Below are 14,077 nucleotides of genomic sequence, written 5' to 3' on the forward strand. Positions count from 1 at the left end.
GCGATAGCCACAATCCGTATTAACACGGACACAAGCTCTTACTGAGGAGTTGTTAACCATCATAAAATGTGTTCTATGATAATTTTTGAAAACTCAACACTCACTACAAACACATCACGACGAGGACTCGGCACCACTTGATTCCTGCAATTGTTAGCAGTTGAAGTCTTTCACTCGCTTAAACATTGATTTATTCAAGACTTGATTCTGATCTTACTTCACAGCTATATAATTCCACTGCTATGACGTTATCCCAAATGAACTTAAAATACAATGCATAAATGTGGAAAAATTAGGAGGATTGCCAGAAGGCACATGGGCAGGACATTTATATATTTGATTTTGATGCTGAAGACCATAAGCCTGGTTCTCCCCTCTTGACAACTGGTAGAATCCAGGTCGAGTACGTTGCAGTTATGCTGGTAAATACGAGAGGATAATTAAGACAATGACTTACATCACAGATCAATGTTTTCTGATTTCTAGTTTTATTCTAAAAACCTTTTGATTTCGGCGTATAATCACCAAGGGTGAGCATTGGTGACCAACTATGCTTTACATTGAAGTAGGGTTGCTCAGCTCCTTCCCACAAAGGACCTGAGACAACACTACCAAGGTCTGCATTGCTAACAAGGACTGCACCACTTCCAGAGCAAAAACCACCACTGGTAGAATTAAAACAAATTTATGGCAAAAATTAAAACATTTATATTTTAACATCTCCAGACTTTATTAGGTGTTCTTTATACAGTCATCTGGTATGTTTAAAGAGTGAGCAATCATATAAAAGGAAATATGGTCATAACTGATTGAAGTAATAAAACCCTGAAACTAAATAACATCTCATAACTCATTACACAGCATATATTAGATTTCATTACATCAGTATATGACTTAGTAGTAAATTCTCCTGTTGGTCATAAACCTCTAAAGTGTTGTCATCCTGAAAAATGAAATTAAAATAGAGAAGAAGACAATGCCAGGACGCTGCGGCGGTGCTCGTACTGTTACAGCACAGCCCCACCTGGTGTTGTGGTGAGCTGGCCCTGGTGGGCAATGCTGGGGATGGGTGACATGTTTCTCCCTGCTGCTGCTGTCATGCCTAGGACAAAACTGTGCCCCTTGATGCAGGGGACTGGTGTTGCCAGGGGTATCTTTTTTGCGTAGCCAACCTGCTGCTGAGCTTGTTATCCCCGTGTACTGATGAAGCCACATCTGGCACTGGGCGGCTCCCAGAAGGGCGATGGGTGAGCGTATCATCTTGGTTAGCACCCTGGTCCACCGCTGCTCTGCGCTGCGGGTCAGCAAGCCCACTGGGCTAGTGACGGTAAAGCAGCGGCGTGCCAGGGATAGAAGCCAGAGCCGTGGGCCGGGTGCCTGCGTTCCCTCTGCCGCAGCACCTGGGAGCGTCGGCTGCCGGGGCTGTCACTCACCACCTCAGGCACACCGAGTCGCCACTGCCCCGCATCCTCCTCGCCCTCTGCCAGAGGCTGTGGCACCGCAGCGGCATGGCACTGCTTCTGGTTTTCACCCACCACGGTTCACAGCCTGACGTACCACTGCGAGATGGCAGACGCAAGCCGGTGGCTCTGCCACATGCCCTGGGCTGGGGGGAGCCACCCCAGCCGCCTGCCGCCAGGGAAGGGGGCAAATGGCACGGTGAGGGTGGCATCCCTAGATCCCAGTGGCACTGCAGACTGGGACTGTTGGAAGAGACGTTGGAGAGCCAGCTCACCAACCCATGGAAACACCAGCACAGGGGCTTTCTGAAATCCCTCCTGTTTCTGAGGCTGAAGCATCTCCCAGCGCACGGGCTGAGTCCTGCAGGCTCTTCAGGGGGCTCATATCTGAGCAGGGGGAGGCTGGTGGCCTGAGCGCACCCATCCCTGGGGGGAGAGGAGCTCATTCCTGACATGAGCTCACCAGGTCTCCTGTGCCCCACACCCACAGCTGTTCCTGTGCTCTGAAGTGCAAATGCTTTGCAGAAACTGCACAAAAATGAACCTTTGAGCTGGGGACGGACTCTGGTAAGTGTTTGAGCTGCCCAGCTACAGCATCAGGGACCTGCTCCCCATCTTCTTGCAGCCTCTGAAGTCTCAAACGCTCGTTGTGCTGCAGCACAGCACCAACACCTTGTCTGAGGCTCCCTCCTCCAGCTGCACAGCCCAGGTCCGAGCAGGAGACCAGCCCTGGGGCTGGCTGAGTTGTTCCCCCCTGTTTGAGTGTCAGGGTTGGCATCTCCAGCCTCAGGACCAGCTGGGCTTCTGCTAGTGGGGTGGGTGGCAGGTCCCTCACTCCAAACTGGGAGGTGCCACAAGCACAATTGTCGCGGTATAACCCCAGATGGCAACTAAGCCCCACGCAGCTGCTCCCTCCCTCCCTCCCTGATGGGATGGGGGAGAGAATTGGAAGGGTGAAAGTGAGAAAACTCGTGGGTTGAGATAAAGACAGTTTAACAGGGAAAGCAAAAGCCACGCACACAAGTAAAGCAAAACAAGGAAATCAATCACTGCTTCCCATCGGCAGGTGGGTGTTCAGCCATCCCCAGGAAAGCTGGGCTCCATCATGCATGACCGTTACTTGGGAAGACAAACACCATCACTCCGAATGTCCCCCCCTCCTTCTCCTTCCCCCAGATTTAATGTTGAGCATGACATCCTATGGTGTGGGATATCCCTTTGGTCAGTTGGGGTCAGCTGTCCCAGTTGTGTCCCCTCCCAGCTTCACGTGCACCCCCAGCCTCCTCGCTGGTGGGGCAGTGTGAGAGGCAGAAAAGGCCTTGACTCTGTGTAAGCCCTGCTCAGCAATAACAAAAACATCCCTGTGTTATCAACACTGTTCCCAGCACAAATCCAAAACACAGCCCCATACCTGCTACTGTGAAGAAAATTAACTCTATCCCAGCCCAAACCAGCACAACAATTTCTGAGCATCCCTGGGATCACCCCGCAGCGAGCTCCTTGCTGGGGGGGGGGCTTATCCACCACATGCAGCACACCAGAGCTCAGGCATAAGGCAGGCTTTGACACATGTCCACAACACTGGCCCAGCAAAGCCAGGCATAAGCAGAGGCTGTTATCGCTCCAGGTGGATCTTCTCTTAGATTCCCCAAAAGGCTTTTTACGTTTCTTTCTTTGAGAACCAACCTCCCCCTCCTCCATTTGACAGTTTATAATTACCCAGAGCAACCGATCAGCAACTGTGCTGTTCGCAACATCTGGGAGATCTTAAGGCAGATCCCAGTCCAAGCTGCACTGATGTAATTGTTTTGCTGGGTGAAGGATGATAACTCTCCCCACGTGTGTTTATACTCCTTCAAAATAATCCAATGGTTTTTTTGAAGCTCACTTATGTCAACATGTGCTTTATTGTGTCGTATGTGTTTTTAAAGTGCTGGATGGAAGCAGCTGGAGAAGTCCCCTTTCAAAGCATACCTCCTCATGTTCTTTTTGGAGTAGCTTGTTGAACCGCTATGAAGCATCAAGGCTTTAATGGCTGTTTTGAAGGTGTCCAGCCACACGAATGAGTTCAATATACACATGAGAAGCTAAGTATAAAAATGAATCAAAGAAATCCCCGAAAGCTCCAGGGGTAGAGGTGGCTACACCCCTCCTTTCCACAAGAAGAAGCAGAAGCCTGTGATCAGATAAGAACAAGATGTGCAAAGCCAGGTGCTCTGTACCCTAAGCTCTGCACCAAGAATCAGCGCTAATGAATGGCTGCCAACCTACGAGTTGTCCAGCAGAAGATGCCACTCCCTGCAGAAGTTGTCCTCAAGAAGTGGAGAGCAGACTGGCCAGATAACAGTGCCAGTGAACCTGGGCTACCATGTGCAAACACTATACTAAAGATCTAAATGTGTAATCTGTCATAATTACATCACCAGTCCTATAATGGAAATAGCAGTTTCTCCATCAGACAGCTGTACTTCTGAAAGGAAATAGGCTGTATTACTTTTTCCCTGGAATTTCTTTTATTTTGGTGTGGTTTTTTTGTTTTGTTTTTGTTTTTGTTTTTAAAAAAAAAAGGCATCTCTGGCTGCTGCCAATGCAGACCTGGGTCTTGACTTTGCCCTGCTACAGCCCAGGCGCTCCTAGGCAGGGATGCCTGCCTCCATAAAGCTCTGAAATGCTGATCTCACCCCTCCTCTGGTACCTCGGCTTTTGCAACACGCAGAGCAGAGCTGAGCCAAACCTCACCTGGCAGCAGAACACATTTTGCTTTTTATCAGAGCCACCTCCACACTGCCGTGACAGTCTCGTGAGCTCCAGCAGGCAGGCTGGGCGCTGAGCATCGCTGGAGGCCTGCTTATACACCGAAGGAAAATTAAAAGGAGTTTTCTTCAGTCTTCTTCAGGGTGAGAGTGCAGCTGAGAAACGTTTAGGATTTGGAGAATTTTTAGTTAATTGAAGTAAACCAAACATATCTTGCTGCTTTTATGACTATTTCATAATAGTATCTTTTTAAGCTAATACTCCACCGGGGAACACAACTTGCAGACAAAAAAAAAAAAAAAAGCCCTCTGAAGTGCCTTGAAGAGATCTGAGCTTTGGACTCTGAACTTTGCTGCTTATAAACAATCATTTCAATCTGCTGGGCCGCAGTGGGAGTATGAGGCTTCATAAAAGGGCTTAGGTGTTGTAATACTGAGCGCAGCAGCGCTTAACTCCATGTCTCGCTATCCAGCCTCCCCATGCAATCCAGAAGATTTAGACACAAAGAACCAGATCTGCACAGGCCAGTGGGGAACCACTTTAGGAACCGCTGAGGAGAGCGCAGCCCAGCTGTGCTGAGGTACCTCTTTCTGATCAGGTTTCAAGCCCCAGATCCCTTCCCAGCGCAGGAACTGAAGCAGCACACTCTCATAAAACAGCAATTCCAGCACTTGCTTGGGCTTTGGAAGAGAAAGATCCAGTGCTCCTCTTTCACTGCAGAGACACGAGGACCCCAAACCCAGACCTGCCCTGTAGCTGTCGGGGCATCCTCCTGTAACCATTCTGGTTTTCAAGGAAGGAAACAGATGAGGTTGCACCAGAGGAGATGGACACTTAGGTCACATCCAGGCACTCTTGAGGCAGGACAAGGACAGCTTGGGCTCCACTCATGATCTGGTTCAATGGATGATACTTGAATATTCTTTAGGGAAAACTTAAGCCTCAGTGAATGCCATAACCTTGGGGTCCCCAAATTTAGGACACACAGGCATCACCCTCTGCAGTGGCCTGCAAAGCACCCTGGTCTTTGGCAAACCACCACACACCTCTTTTTTCCCCCCCCCCATTGTCCTACTCAGCAGTCCCATTTCCCAAAATGTGTTCAACCACATTTTTCTTTCTCCCCCATCCCAGTGGCATCTTTGGTCCTCACATAAATGCCCCAAAACATCATCTCACGCTCACCGCATCCCCCCAAAGTGGGCAAAAGGGATTGAGGTCAACTTGTTTTCCCTGAACTTCTTCCAAATCCCTGCACGTGGTTTCCTAACCTTGAGTCTATCCCAGTCCCTCGCCCAAGCTCCTTGGTCCAGGTGCCAGGGCTGTCTCGGGGTTCAGGTACCGCAGGAGAGCGCTCAGCGGGGCAGAAGCCCTGAGTAAAGGCAATCAGCTGATGGGCAGTAATTGCCAAGCAGGCAAGGGCCTCCCAGCAGGTGGAGTCAGGCATTGCCCTTATTTTGAAGCAGCTTGTAAACCAGCTTAGGAAACAGCTCTAACCAGCCTAATAGAGTCACCAACTCTCCTGGTGCAGTTAATCACAGCTTTCAAAGGAGAACAGTGTCAGCCAAAGGGACTAATGGCCTCACTTGCACCCCAGAAAACATTAACTGGAGAACTGAAGTATTTGCAGAGAAGGGAACTGTGAATCCACACCTTTTTGTGAAGGAAAAGGAACGGAGCCCATGGCCTGCTGGCATAAGCTAGCATTAAATCACCAGCGAACAGAAGGCGTTGAGGGCTCCTTCTCCAGACGCAACGAGAACACCCACCTCGCCAGGGAAGCGATTGCTGGCAGCCAGACCAGCCGGTCACCGAGCCCCAGCACCACCAGCTCCCAGGTGCTGGGTGAGCCGAGGACTATTTGGCACTGAAGGGTTTACAAGATCTTAGCCCTTTGGGCCGTAGACTGGCTAGAAGAGGCTAAGAGAAGCAAAGTCACTCAAGGCATGCATGTCAGCCGCATGCCGTGTGGGACACGGAGTTCCAGCCCCGGCCTCACCCCAGAGCTTTGGTGGCTCAGGCTGCCTCCGCCTGCTCCACACTGCAAGGGCAGCCCTCACCCCCGCCAACGCTTCAGTCCATGAAAATGGACCGCAAGGGCGCAGCAGCACCATGGGGAAATCCTGAAGATAATCTTTGACCTTTGCAGTCTAGAGAGAACATGCTTCAAGTAGGAATGCGTTTACCTTATTAATGCTAGAACAGTTCCATTATAACGACAAGCATGTTTCATCAAAATTCTTATGAGATTTACATCTGCCGTAGCTCTCCTTCGGATGGAAGCTGCAAATAAAACAAGCATATGTTTCTTGTTACTGAGCCGCAAAAAATCCATTGTTTCTGGGTTGACCGATTCAAAATTTAAAGAAATAAGTCTGCCGTAACAAACATGATATTCAGCAATCAAAGTGTATTCTTAAATTTCACTATGTATTTAATAAGAGAACTCCAAGCGAAGCACGGGTTTGCTTAAAAGTGATGAAAAGGAATTTGAGCTAAAACTGTCATCAAACCGCAGGATTAGTGATATGGACCCAGACTCTTAGTTTGACATGCGTGATTTAGATGTGCCAGAGATGATGTGAACTCAAACTACAAAAAGACCTCAGTAATTTATAGAATCTGTAAAGAATTTATATCCAAAAAAACTACACTAATGAAGATGAATGTTTCAAAGTCAAGTTAGGAAGTGCAAGATGCGCCGTTGCTTTGTGCATTACGATATGACCTCACATTGCAGGTTCACATTTTTTCCCAGTAGGAACCCCTCTCTCATTCAGGAATTCTTTCCAGTCCTCTTCAGCGCACAGCTCAACCTTGCTTTCTGCACTCCGTACAGGCCACAAACGTATCAGCTTCTTTATTTCTACATTTACCATCAGAGAAATAAGGATTGTAAGGTCTTTTTCAAATCTGTGAGAATCCCTGTGAGACTTGCTCCTGGTACCACCACCTGTAGTATCCATTGTGTGTATGGACAAATACTGACACTTTCACCTAATATTTTCAGAACAGACCTACTGAACCTAGATGTGGATGCGATTACTCTGTACTTTTGCAGACATAGCCCCAAGCACCCTGTATTAAGCATTTGGCAAAACACTTGGTGAGTTTCTGCAAACAAAGTGTCTTGCTCAGTGTTACAGAAGAACTGCGTGGACAGCAGCAGAAAGAAAACCCAGTTCTCCAACCCAGAACGTTCTTTCCGTCATCATCGGACTATCCTTTCCCCTCTGGCAATTTTGAGCCCCTTTATTGTTATCAAGCTTTTCCTTAAAATGAGGCAACTTTGCAGATGGCAAGCTCATGGTTGCACAGTCCTGGGCGGTACACAGAGGAGCACACAGCTTGCACAAGGAATATGGCAGGATCCCCCAGAGCGCTGCACAGGTGAGATGGAAGCATTACAAGGAGATTACAGACCTGAAAATCCGTAAGTTTTGCAAGTCCATTCCTTCACATCCCAGATATTTTTAAGGATAACTGCAAGGATTCAAAAACGGGAATTGCACTGACCCTCCAACTTATCACAAGCAAGATTCAGATCTTTCATATGAGAAAACAGTTTCCTCTAGCTACAGGTTAATGCCAGGAACTCAGTGCGCATGGAGGGGAACACCAGAGGGTGAAATATGAAATGTCTTCAGAGTTACTCACCTATTAGCACAAGCATCCCAAACCTCACATCACATATTCTAGATAAGCTTACAGTCTCTAACACAAAGCTGCTACAGCTCCTGGTTCCCAGGCAACAGATATCCCTCTGTTACACCCACCTCCTTCCTCCATGGTTCTCACTGTTTTTAGATTCTCCTAAACATCTCCAAGAATGCACACTCATCTCTGCCAAAAACCCAGCAAATACATTTTCCATACTAATACCATTCGAAGATACAACAAAACAGTATTCACTGAACTTTTTCAAAATACTTCAGCAGAAGACTACTGCATATTATGGGAACTTAAAAATAATCAATCCAAGTCAGAAGCATCTGAAAACAGATCTAAATGAAAGCTGTCAAACAACCTCAGCCTTTCAAGTGCTACTTCCATTAGATAATTAAGTCTCCTAATATTATTCTAACAGCTAATGGATTCAGAACTATTTCATTATAAAAAAATCAAGTATTCTAATCATTCCATAAATAGAAGAGTGAAACATCAGGCCGTATTTGTCTCTTGGAAGAAAATGATAAAGTTCTCAAAAACACATCAAATTATATGCGCTTCAATCATAAAATTTTACTATAGGAGATGAAAGAAACCTCACATTCTTAATATAATCCCCCCACAGACTTTGAAGGTATATCGGTGAAGCAGATATTTTTGCAGCATTGCGTTTTACTACGTCTGGCTGCGAAGTTTTGAAATAAGTGTTTCACCCAGGGATCGCTGTATCCATCCTACAGGTGTAAGCAACTGAAGGAAGCAGATGAAGGTTAGTAACAGTGATGAGCTAAACAAGGTTTCCATTCTAACTTCCAATCCAGTATTCTATTTATCTGGTCATACCAATTGAAACCTACAGACGAGGTTTGCTCCATATTTATGTATTTTTGTTTTTTTCTGAACTGCTCTAGCTTTTGGTCAACGGATTCTGGCATTTGGCAGGCAAGCGTGCATAACAAGAAAAAAATAAACCTTGGGACTATCACGCAAGATTGTGTGCTACACACAGAATGCTGTATGGTAGGCTTTAAATTTCACATATACCAAAATCTGTCTCAAATTAACATTACCATTACACTATGGAAGACTAAAATCAAGGTCTTCAGCCAGCATGGCTGGTATTTTCTGGATACAACTGAATTCCTTCTGTATTTAAGCAGACCCCAAATTTCATGTGTATGTCTAAAGTCATTAGGCCTGACAGTTTAAAATGTGATACCAATCACTGTAAACAACAGCATGCTTTAGGCCATGGAAAAAAAAAAAAAACCACAAGGGAAGTTAATTATGCTGTTGAAATCACATCAGCATACTACTTTTAGCCTTTAAAAGGATAAAAAGTCTCAAGAAGCTGAAATGAGACTGTCATTATGTTTTATATGAGAACAGACTTTTAGGGATTAACGATGTGTATAGTATAAAAAGCTAGTGAAACATTTCCCGATTTTATGATTTAGGAATCATCTGTATTTTCCATTATCATACTACGTATGTGCTTAGATGCACAGAATATTACATCCCGCTGTCTCACGATGCCATTGTAACATCAAGTGCTGCTCCAGTATTGCTGTCTCCAGGGAGAGGTGATGAAGGAAACAAGCACTCCCTTTTTAATTTAGCAGAGCAACTAGCACCAACAGCCCTGCATGTTTCTTACCTAACCCTACAACTGCAGAAAACAGCTGTACTGTGGAAAGAGTAAGAGTCAAAAAGCTGGAATGAAGACTGCATACCACAAAGCTAATATGTAATGTATATGCTCGTAGGAAAGATCTGAACATTAGCTTGTTAACATTTACAAAGAACTCTTCCAAGTAGATTTTATACTTTGACATGTTTATTTTAGTTGGACGAACAGATTCAATGAACAAGTTGAAACAGTATTCCTCAGCCTCACATTTGCCTCCCTGTAGACTTCTATAACCGAATGTTTAAAAGTATCAGAAATATGTGGATATTTGCATGAAGTAGTTCAATAGTTATTTCTTGTTCCATGCTTCTCTTTCAAGTCTTTCACGGATTACTTCTTTTAGGTACGGTTCAAGATAATGCTTATCCTGAAAAAGAAGAGAACATGTTTAAACTTACAGGGAGGTCCAGAAACATCTCAAGCCATTCCTACAGATTACTTGCCTCTCATTCCTCCTCAGATCTGACTAAAACCCAACCTAACAAGACAAGAAAAAGAAATTGAACATTACTTCCTCTGAAAAGGTAAACTTTGCATCTGCCAAGTCTGAAACGACAAGTTCTTTACTGCAGCAACCACTAATTCCTAATGCCTCGCCAACATTAACAAGCAAAGTGATGCTTCCAGCCATACCTTTAGAAACAATGTTCTTTTGGCAGATACCCAAACGTCCAAGATCCACTTTAATTAGTTCAAAGGCCAAACATAATACTTTGGAGAAACTTATTCTGAATTTAAATTCTAAACAGTGCTCTAAACTTGGATTCGATGGAACACCTTCACTGTGTTTTAACGCTTACAAACTGAACTGCTGCTTAAGGAACTACGTAACCAGTTATCCAATGCAGCAATTACCTAAATATGACCAATAATACCACAAGAAACAGCCTCTGCTTAAATAGAGAAACATAATAACCTTATACTATCCTATAGTCAAAAGTTTAGCGATAAGATTACTCCCTGCCTGGTAATTTGGAGAAAGCCAGGATGTACAATAATGCAAAGTCTGTGAATCAATGCACTACAAAAAAAAAAGTTACATCTGAAAAGGAAGGTGTAGTTTGTTTTTCAAATTACAGGACTACATTTATTTTAATGCAAGATTTCCCTTTAAATAATTCTTCCTTGGTGTCTTCGTGAATAAAAGCATTGGTGCACGGTTTTCTATAAAATTAAGAAATTAATCAGAAAAGCAAGAGACGTTTTATGAGAATTTCCAAGCTAGCTACAGTGCATTTCTTTATCTGATAGCTTAGAAGAAATATTTTGTCTGAATACAAACAGTGTGCTATGGCTCTGAGCTGTAGTTTAAGCTTTTGTCAGCTTGAGTAAAATTTTCTAATTTCCACTGAAAAATAGCGATTTTTAAACAGCGATCAAAAGCTGTGTTTTCCAGAGGTATTCTATGAGATACACACTCATTTAATCATTATAAAGAGCATGTAAACATCTCTCTCTTCAGAGAATGAAAATGTCGAAGACCAGTTACAGCAGTGCCATTTGAGACCTCCACCTCAGAAACACCGTACACATACCTCTTCATATTTTACCCACTGGTCTTTTGGAAGGATCTGATGTTTCAGGCTTAAGTCGAGTGCTCGCTTTATGCGAAATATTCTTTCATTGTAAATATCCTCTGGAAGTCTCTTCAGTGCTTCTTTTACATCATCGTCTTCATACAGTGTATCATCTCGCATTAATCCTGTACCAAGAAGATTGCACAATATCACTGAATAAATGATCTTAAGTAAGATTTAGGATTGACACAGGTTTTTCTGTGTAACATGGGCATAACACTTCCAATGCAAAATTATGAAGAACCAAACCAATCCAGAAGAAGAGAACCACTAATTGCTCACAGAGAACAAACTGGCTTTCACATACTCTACTGACTTGGTTTTAGTCCTTTTCTTAAGGAGGAATAGGGAAAATGGGTATCTAATTCAAGGTGTTTTGCAAGAGTACAGATATACACAGAACAATAACTATTCTGGATCTGAGGGGCGGACTTATGCTCATCTAATTTTATATCTGTATTTAAGATGACTGTCTAGGTAAAGGGCTTAAGAGCTCTGAACCCATTCAAGTCAGTCAACCACAGATGTGACTACTTCACTACTGAGGAATTATTCTCTAAACTCCACTATGCATAAGGACTAGATCTCCATTGACTATATTAAGCTATGGAAACCTGAAGTTAGATGTCTGTGCACAAGTTGGTTCCCTTCTGCACCACACCAAATCAGAAGTTAAATTGGGGAGAAGCACCTAGTCTTCTCAAAGCCAAGAACACCCTCGCACTGTGGAACAAAGGATTCCTGAAATTCAACCAACCCTGCTTCAAGTTTCAGTATTAACAACATAGGACAAAACATTACTTCTGTAACATTGTAAGACTTATGCAGATAATACGAGTATACCTACTGCCCTGTGGTCAAAGGTTGTGATCTCATGTGACTGAGGTGGCAGTAGTCTCCCAGTAAGCCAGAAATTTCTTCTGAGCCACATATTCTTGAATTCAGTTTTGTAATTTATTTCAAAGGCAGAAGGAGCGTGGCTGCTAGCTTAATCGCTAGAGTAAATTCAGTGTTTCCCCTCAGTTTTCAGCCTCATTCCCAGAAAAGCAGCAAAGAAGTATTAATGCCTTTAAGAATTTCAGCAGACAGGTATAAAACGAGGGACTAAGCACTGCATCTCTGGAGGAAAGACTTAAGCTTATTCCTCTACAGCTGTCTTGCAATTTTTTTTTTCTAACTTCCCCAGGGCAGGTATGTTAACTTCCTTTAAATCATTCGCTCAGACTGCAGCCAGCTTTGAGCCTCCAATATTCAGATTCTCTGGTCATTCAAGAACAATTCTGCCATCTAAATAGTTGAAACAAACTTGGTGTCAACTCTGAAAGAACTGAAGACAAGACCATCAAGGCGACCTCCTCTACTTGAAGAAACACTATTTTTACACCCACTTCACCACTGTGCAGGCCAGACAGACATCAAGTGAAGCTATGGCGAGACAAAGGACAGAACTAACGAAATCCTTTTTTGCACTTTGGATACTCTACATAAGTATCACTGGCAGACTGACTGCTATCAGTGGGAATCTCTCCAGCTTCAAGGGCAGCCTTTGGGTTACAAGATACTGGCTGGTGAAAGTGACTTGGTGGGAAAAGATAAATAATCAAGCTTTCAGGACCACTTTGTGAAAGTTTTTTCAACTGTCCCAGCTTAACCATAGCCGTTATAAGTCATTTCACTGAAAACAAGAGCAAACACAGGAATAACAGAAAAGTCACAGATTCATTACCAGGTATCAATCATGATGACTGAAGCTATTGCTAACTTTTCTCCCACAAAAGCAGTAGCTAATCTTGATCAAAAAGACTTATGCCAAACTGCACATACACACACCATGCATGGTTCGTAACTGGTTTGAGCATTGTTACATTCGCAGAGTTTTTAAAACTCAATGAGACACTTACCGAGTTTGTTGAATCCAGCTGCATTGTAATACCACTTGCGAAGCCTGTCTAACAGGCGACCACCTCCTGCAACTGAACGTGACCATCATCAGTTGCAGAGCAAGACAAAATTCAACATTTACACGCTGCTATGGCAGTACCCAAATATTTGCTGGCCTCCTTCACATTGCAGTAATGCAACACTACATCAAGTTTGAATCTCAACGTGTGTGACTTGGCCTCTCTGGTTTTCAGTGTCCCTTAACTGACAATGAACAGGCAGAATGAGTGCTTGTTGCATACAATAATCTGACCTCTGTTTCACTAAATTTGAATATTGGACTGCTTTAAGAGTTGGAACAATGCTAACAGTTCATTGCACCAACACTTTTAGGCTCCATAACTCTTACCTGAGCTAAAACCACAGCATTCTACATAAAGTGAAACCATCATGCTTTTGAAACCATTTATCTAAGTTCCACAGCTCTTGCTATGGGTTAATTCAATTTCAAGGCCAGCATATTATTATGTTGTTAACCTTCTGCTCTCCTCTCCAGTTATTAAATACCATTCCAGAGCCTCCTTTTTCAAAGAGCTGCCAAAGTCAACTGGAAAGTCAACATTGAAACCACAAAAAAAAAAAAATTAATGACTTTAAAAAGAAAAAATAAAACACATCACACATAGAGCACCCATCTTATCTGTGATCCTGGATAGGAGAAGAACATAATGTACGTGTAATCAAGTACAATGCAGTACCAAATACCATTAAAGTAACTCAACAAAGGGTTTAGAAATCCAGGCATGGCGCAATATGGGCAACGCTGCCAGGGCAAGCCATCTCTCATGACTTTAAGTCAGTTGCCTTACTAAGTCACCCCCATAAAGCCAGTGCCACGTGTGATATGGGTATGCCATTAGCACACCACCTCATCAGGCCTTATTCCTGCGTACTTTAGGCCTGGAGAAAGGAACAACGTTAAAGCAGCCAAGCCTGGAGCCAGCACCCGGGCAGGACAGCCACCCCTGGGGAGCAGCCCCGCGGCC

The 14,077-nt window shown here is 44.1% G+C and overlaps 1 protein-coding gene across 1 annotated transcript in view; it reads right to left on the minus strand.

Moving 5' to 3' along the window:
* Positions 1–9,698: 9,698 nt before the first annotated feature.
* LOC104125866 (cytochrome b-c1 complex subunit 7) overlaps positions 9,699–14,077 on the minus strand; it is a 22,795-nt gene continuing 18,416 nt past the window's right edge. Inside the window, exons 2-4 of the mRNA XM_009638353.2 lie at positions 13,052–13,126; positions 11,109–11,275; positions 9,699–9,940 (exon numbers count right to left, since the gene is read on the minus strand). Of these exons, the coding sequence (XP_009636648.2) occupies positions 9,863–9,940; positions 11,109–11,275; positions 13,052–13,126 (320 nt within the window). The 3' untranslated portion in view covers positions 9,699–9,862. The remainder of the gene's footprint in view (positions 9,941–11,108; positions 11,276–13,051; positions 13,127–14,077) is intronic.

This window comes from Egretta garzetta, unplaced genomic scaffold, assembly GCF_000687185.1.
Source record: "Egretta garzetta isolate BGI_Z169 unplaced genomic scaffold, ASM68718v1 scaffold154, whole genome shotgun sequence".
Lineage (NCBI taxonomy): Eukaryota > Metazoa > Chordata > Aves > Pelecaniformes > Ardeidae > Egretta > Egretta garzetta.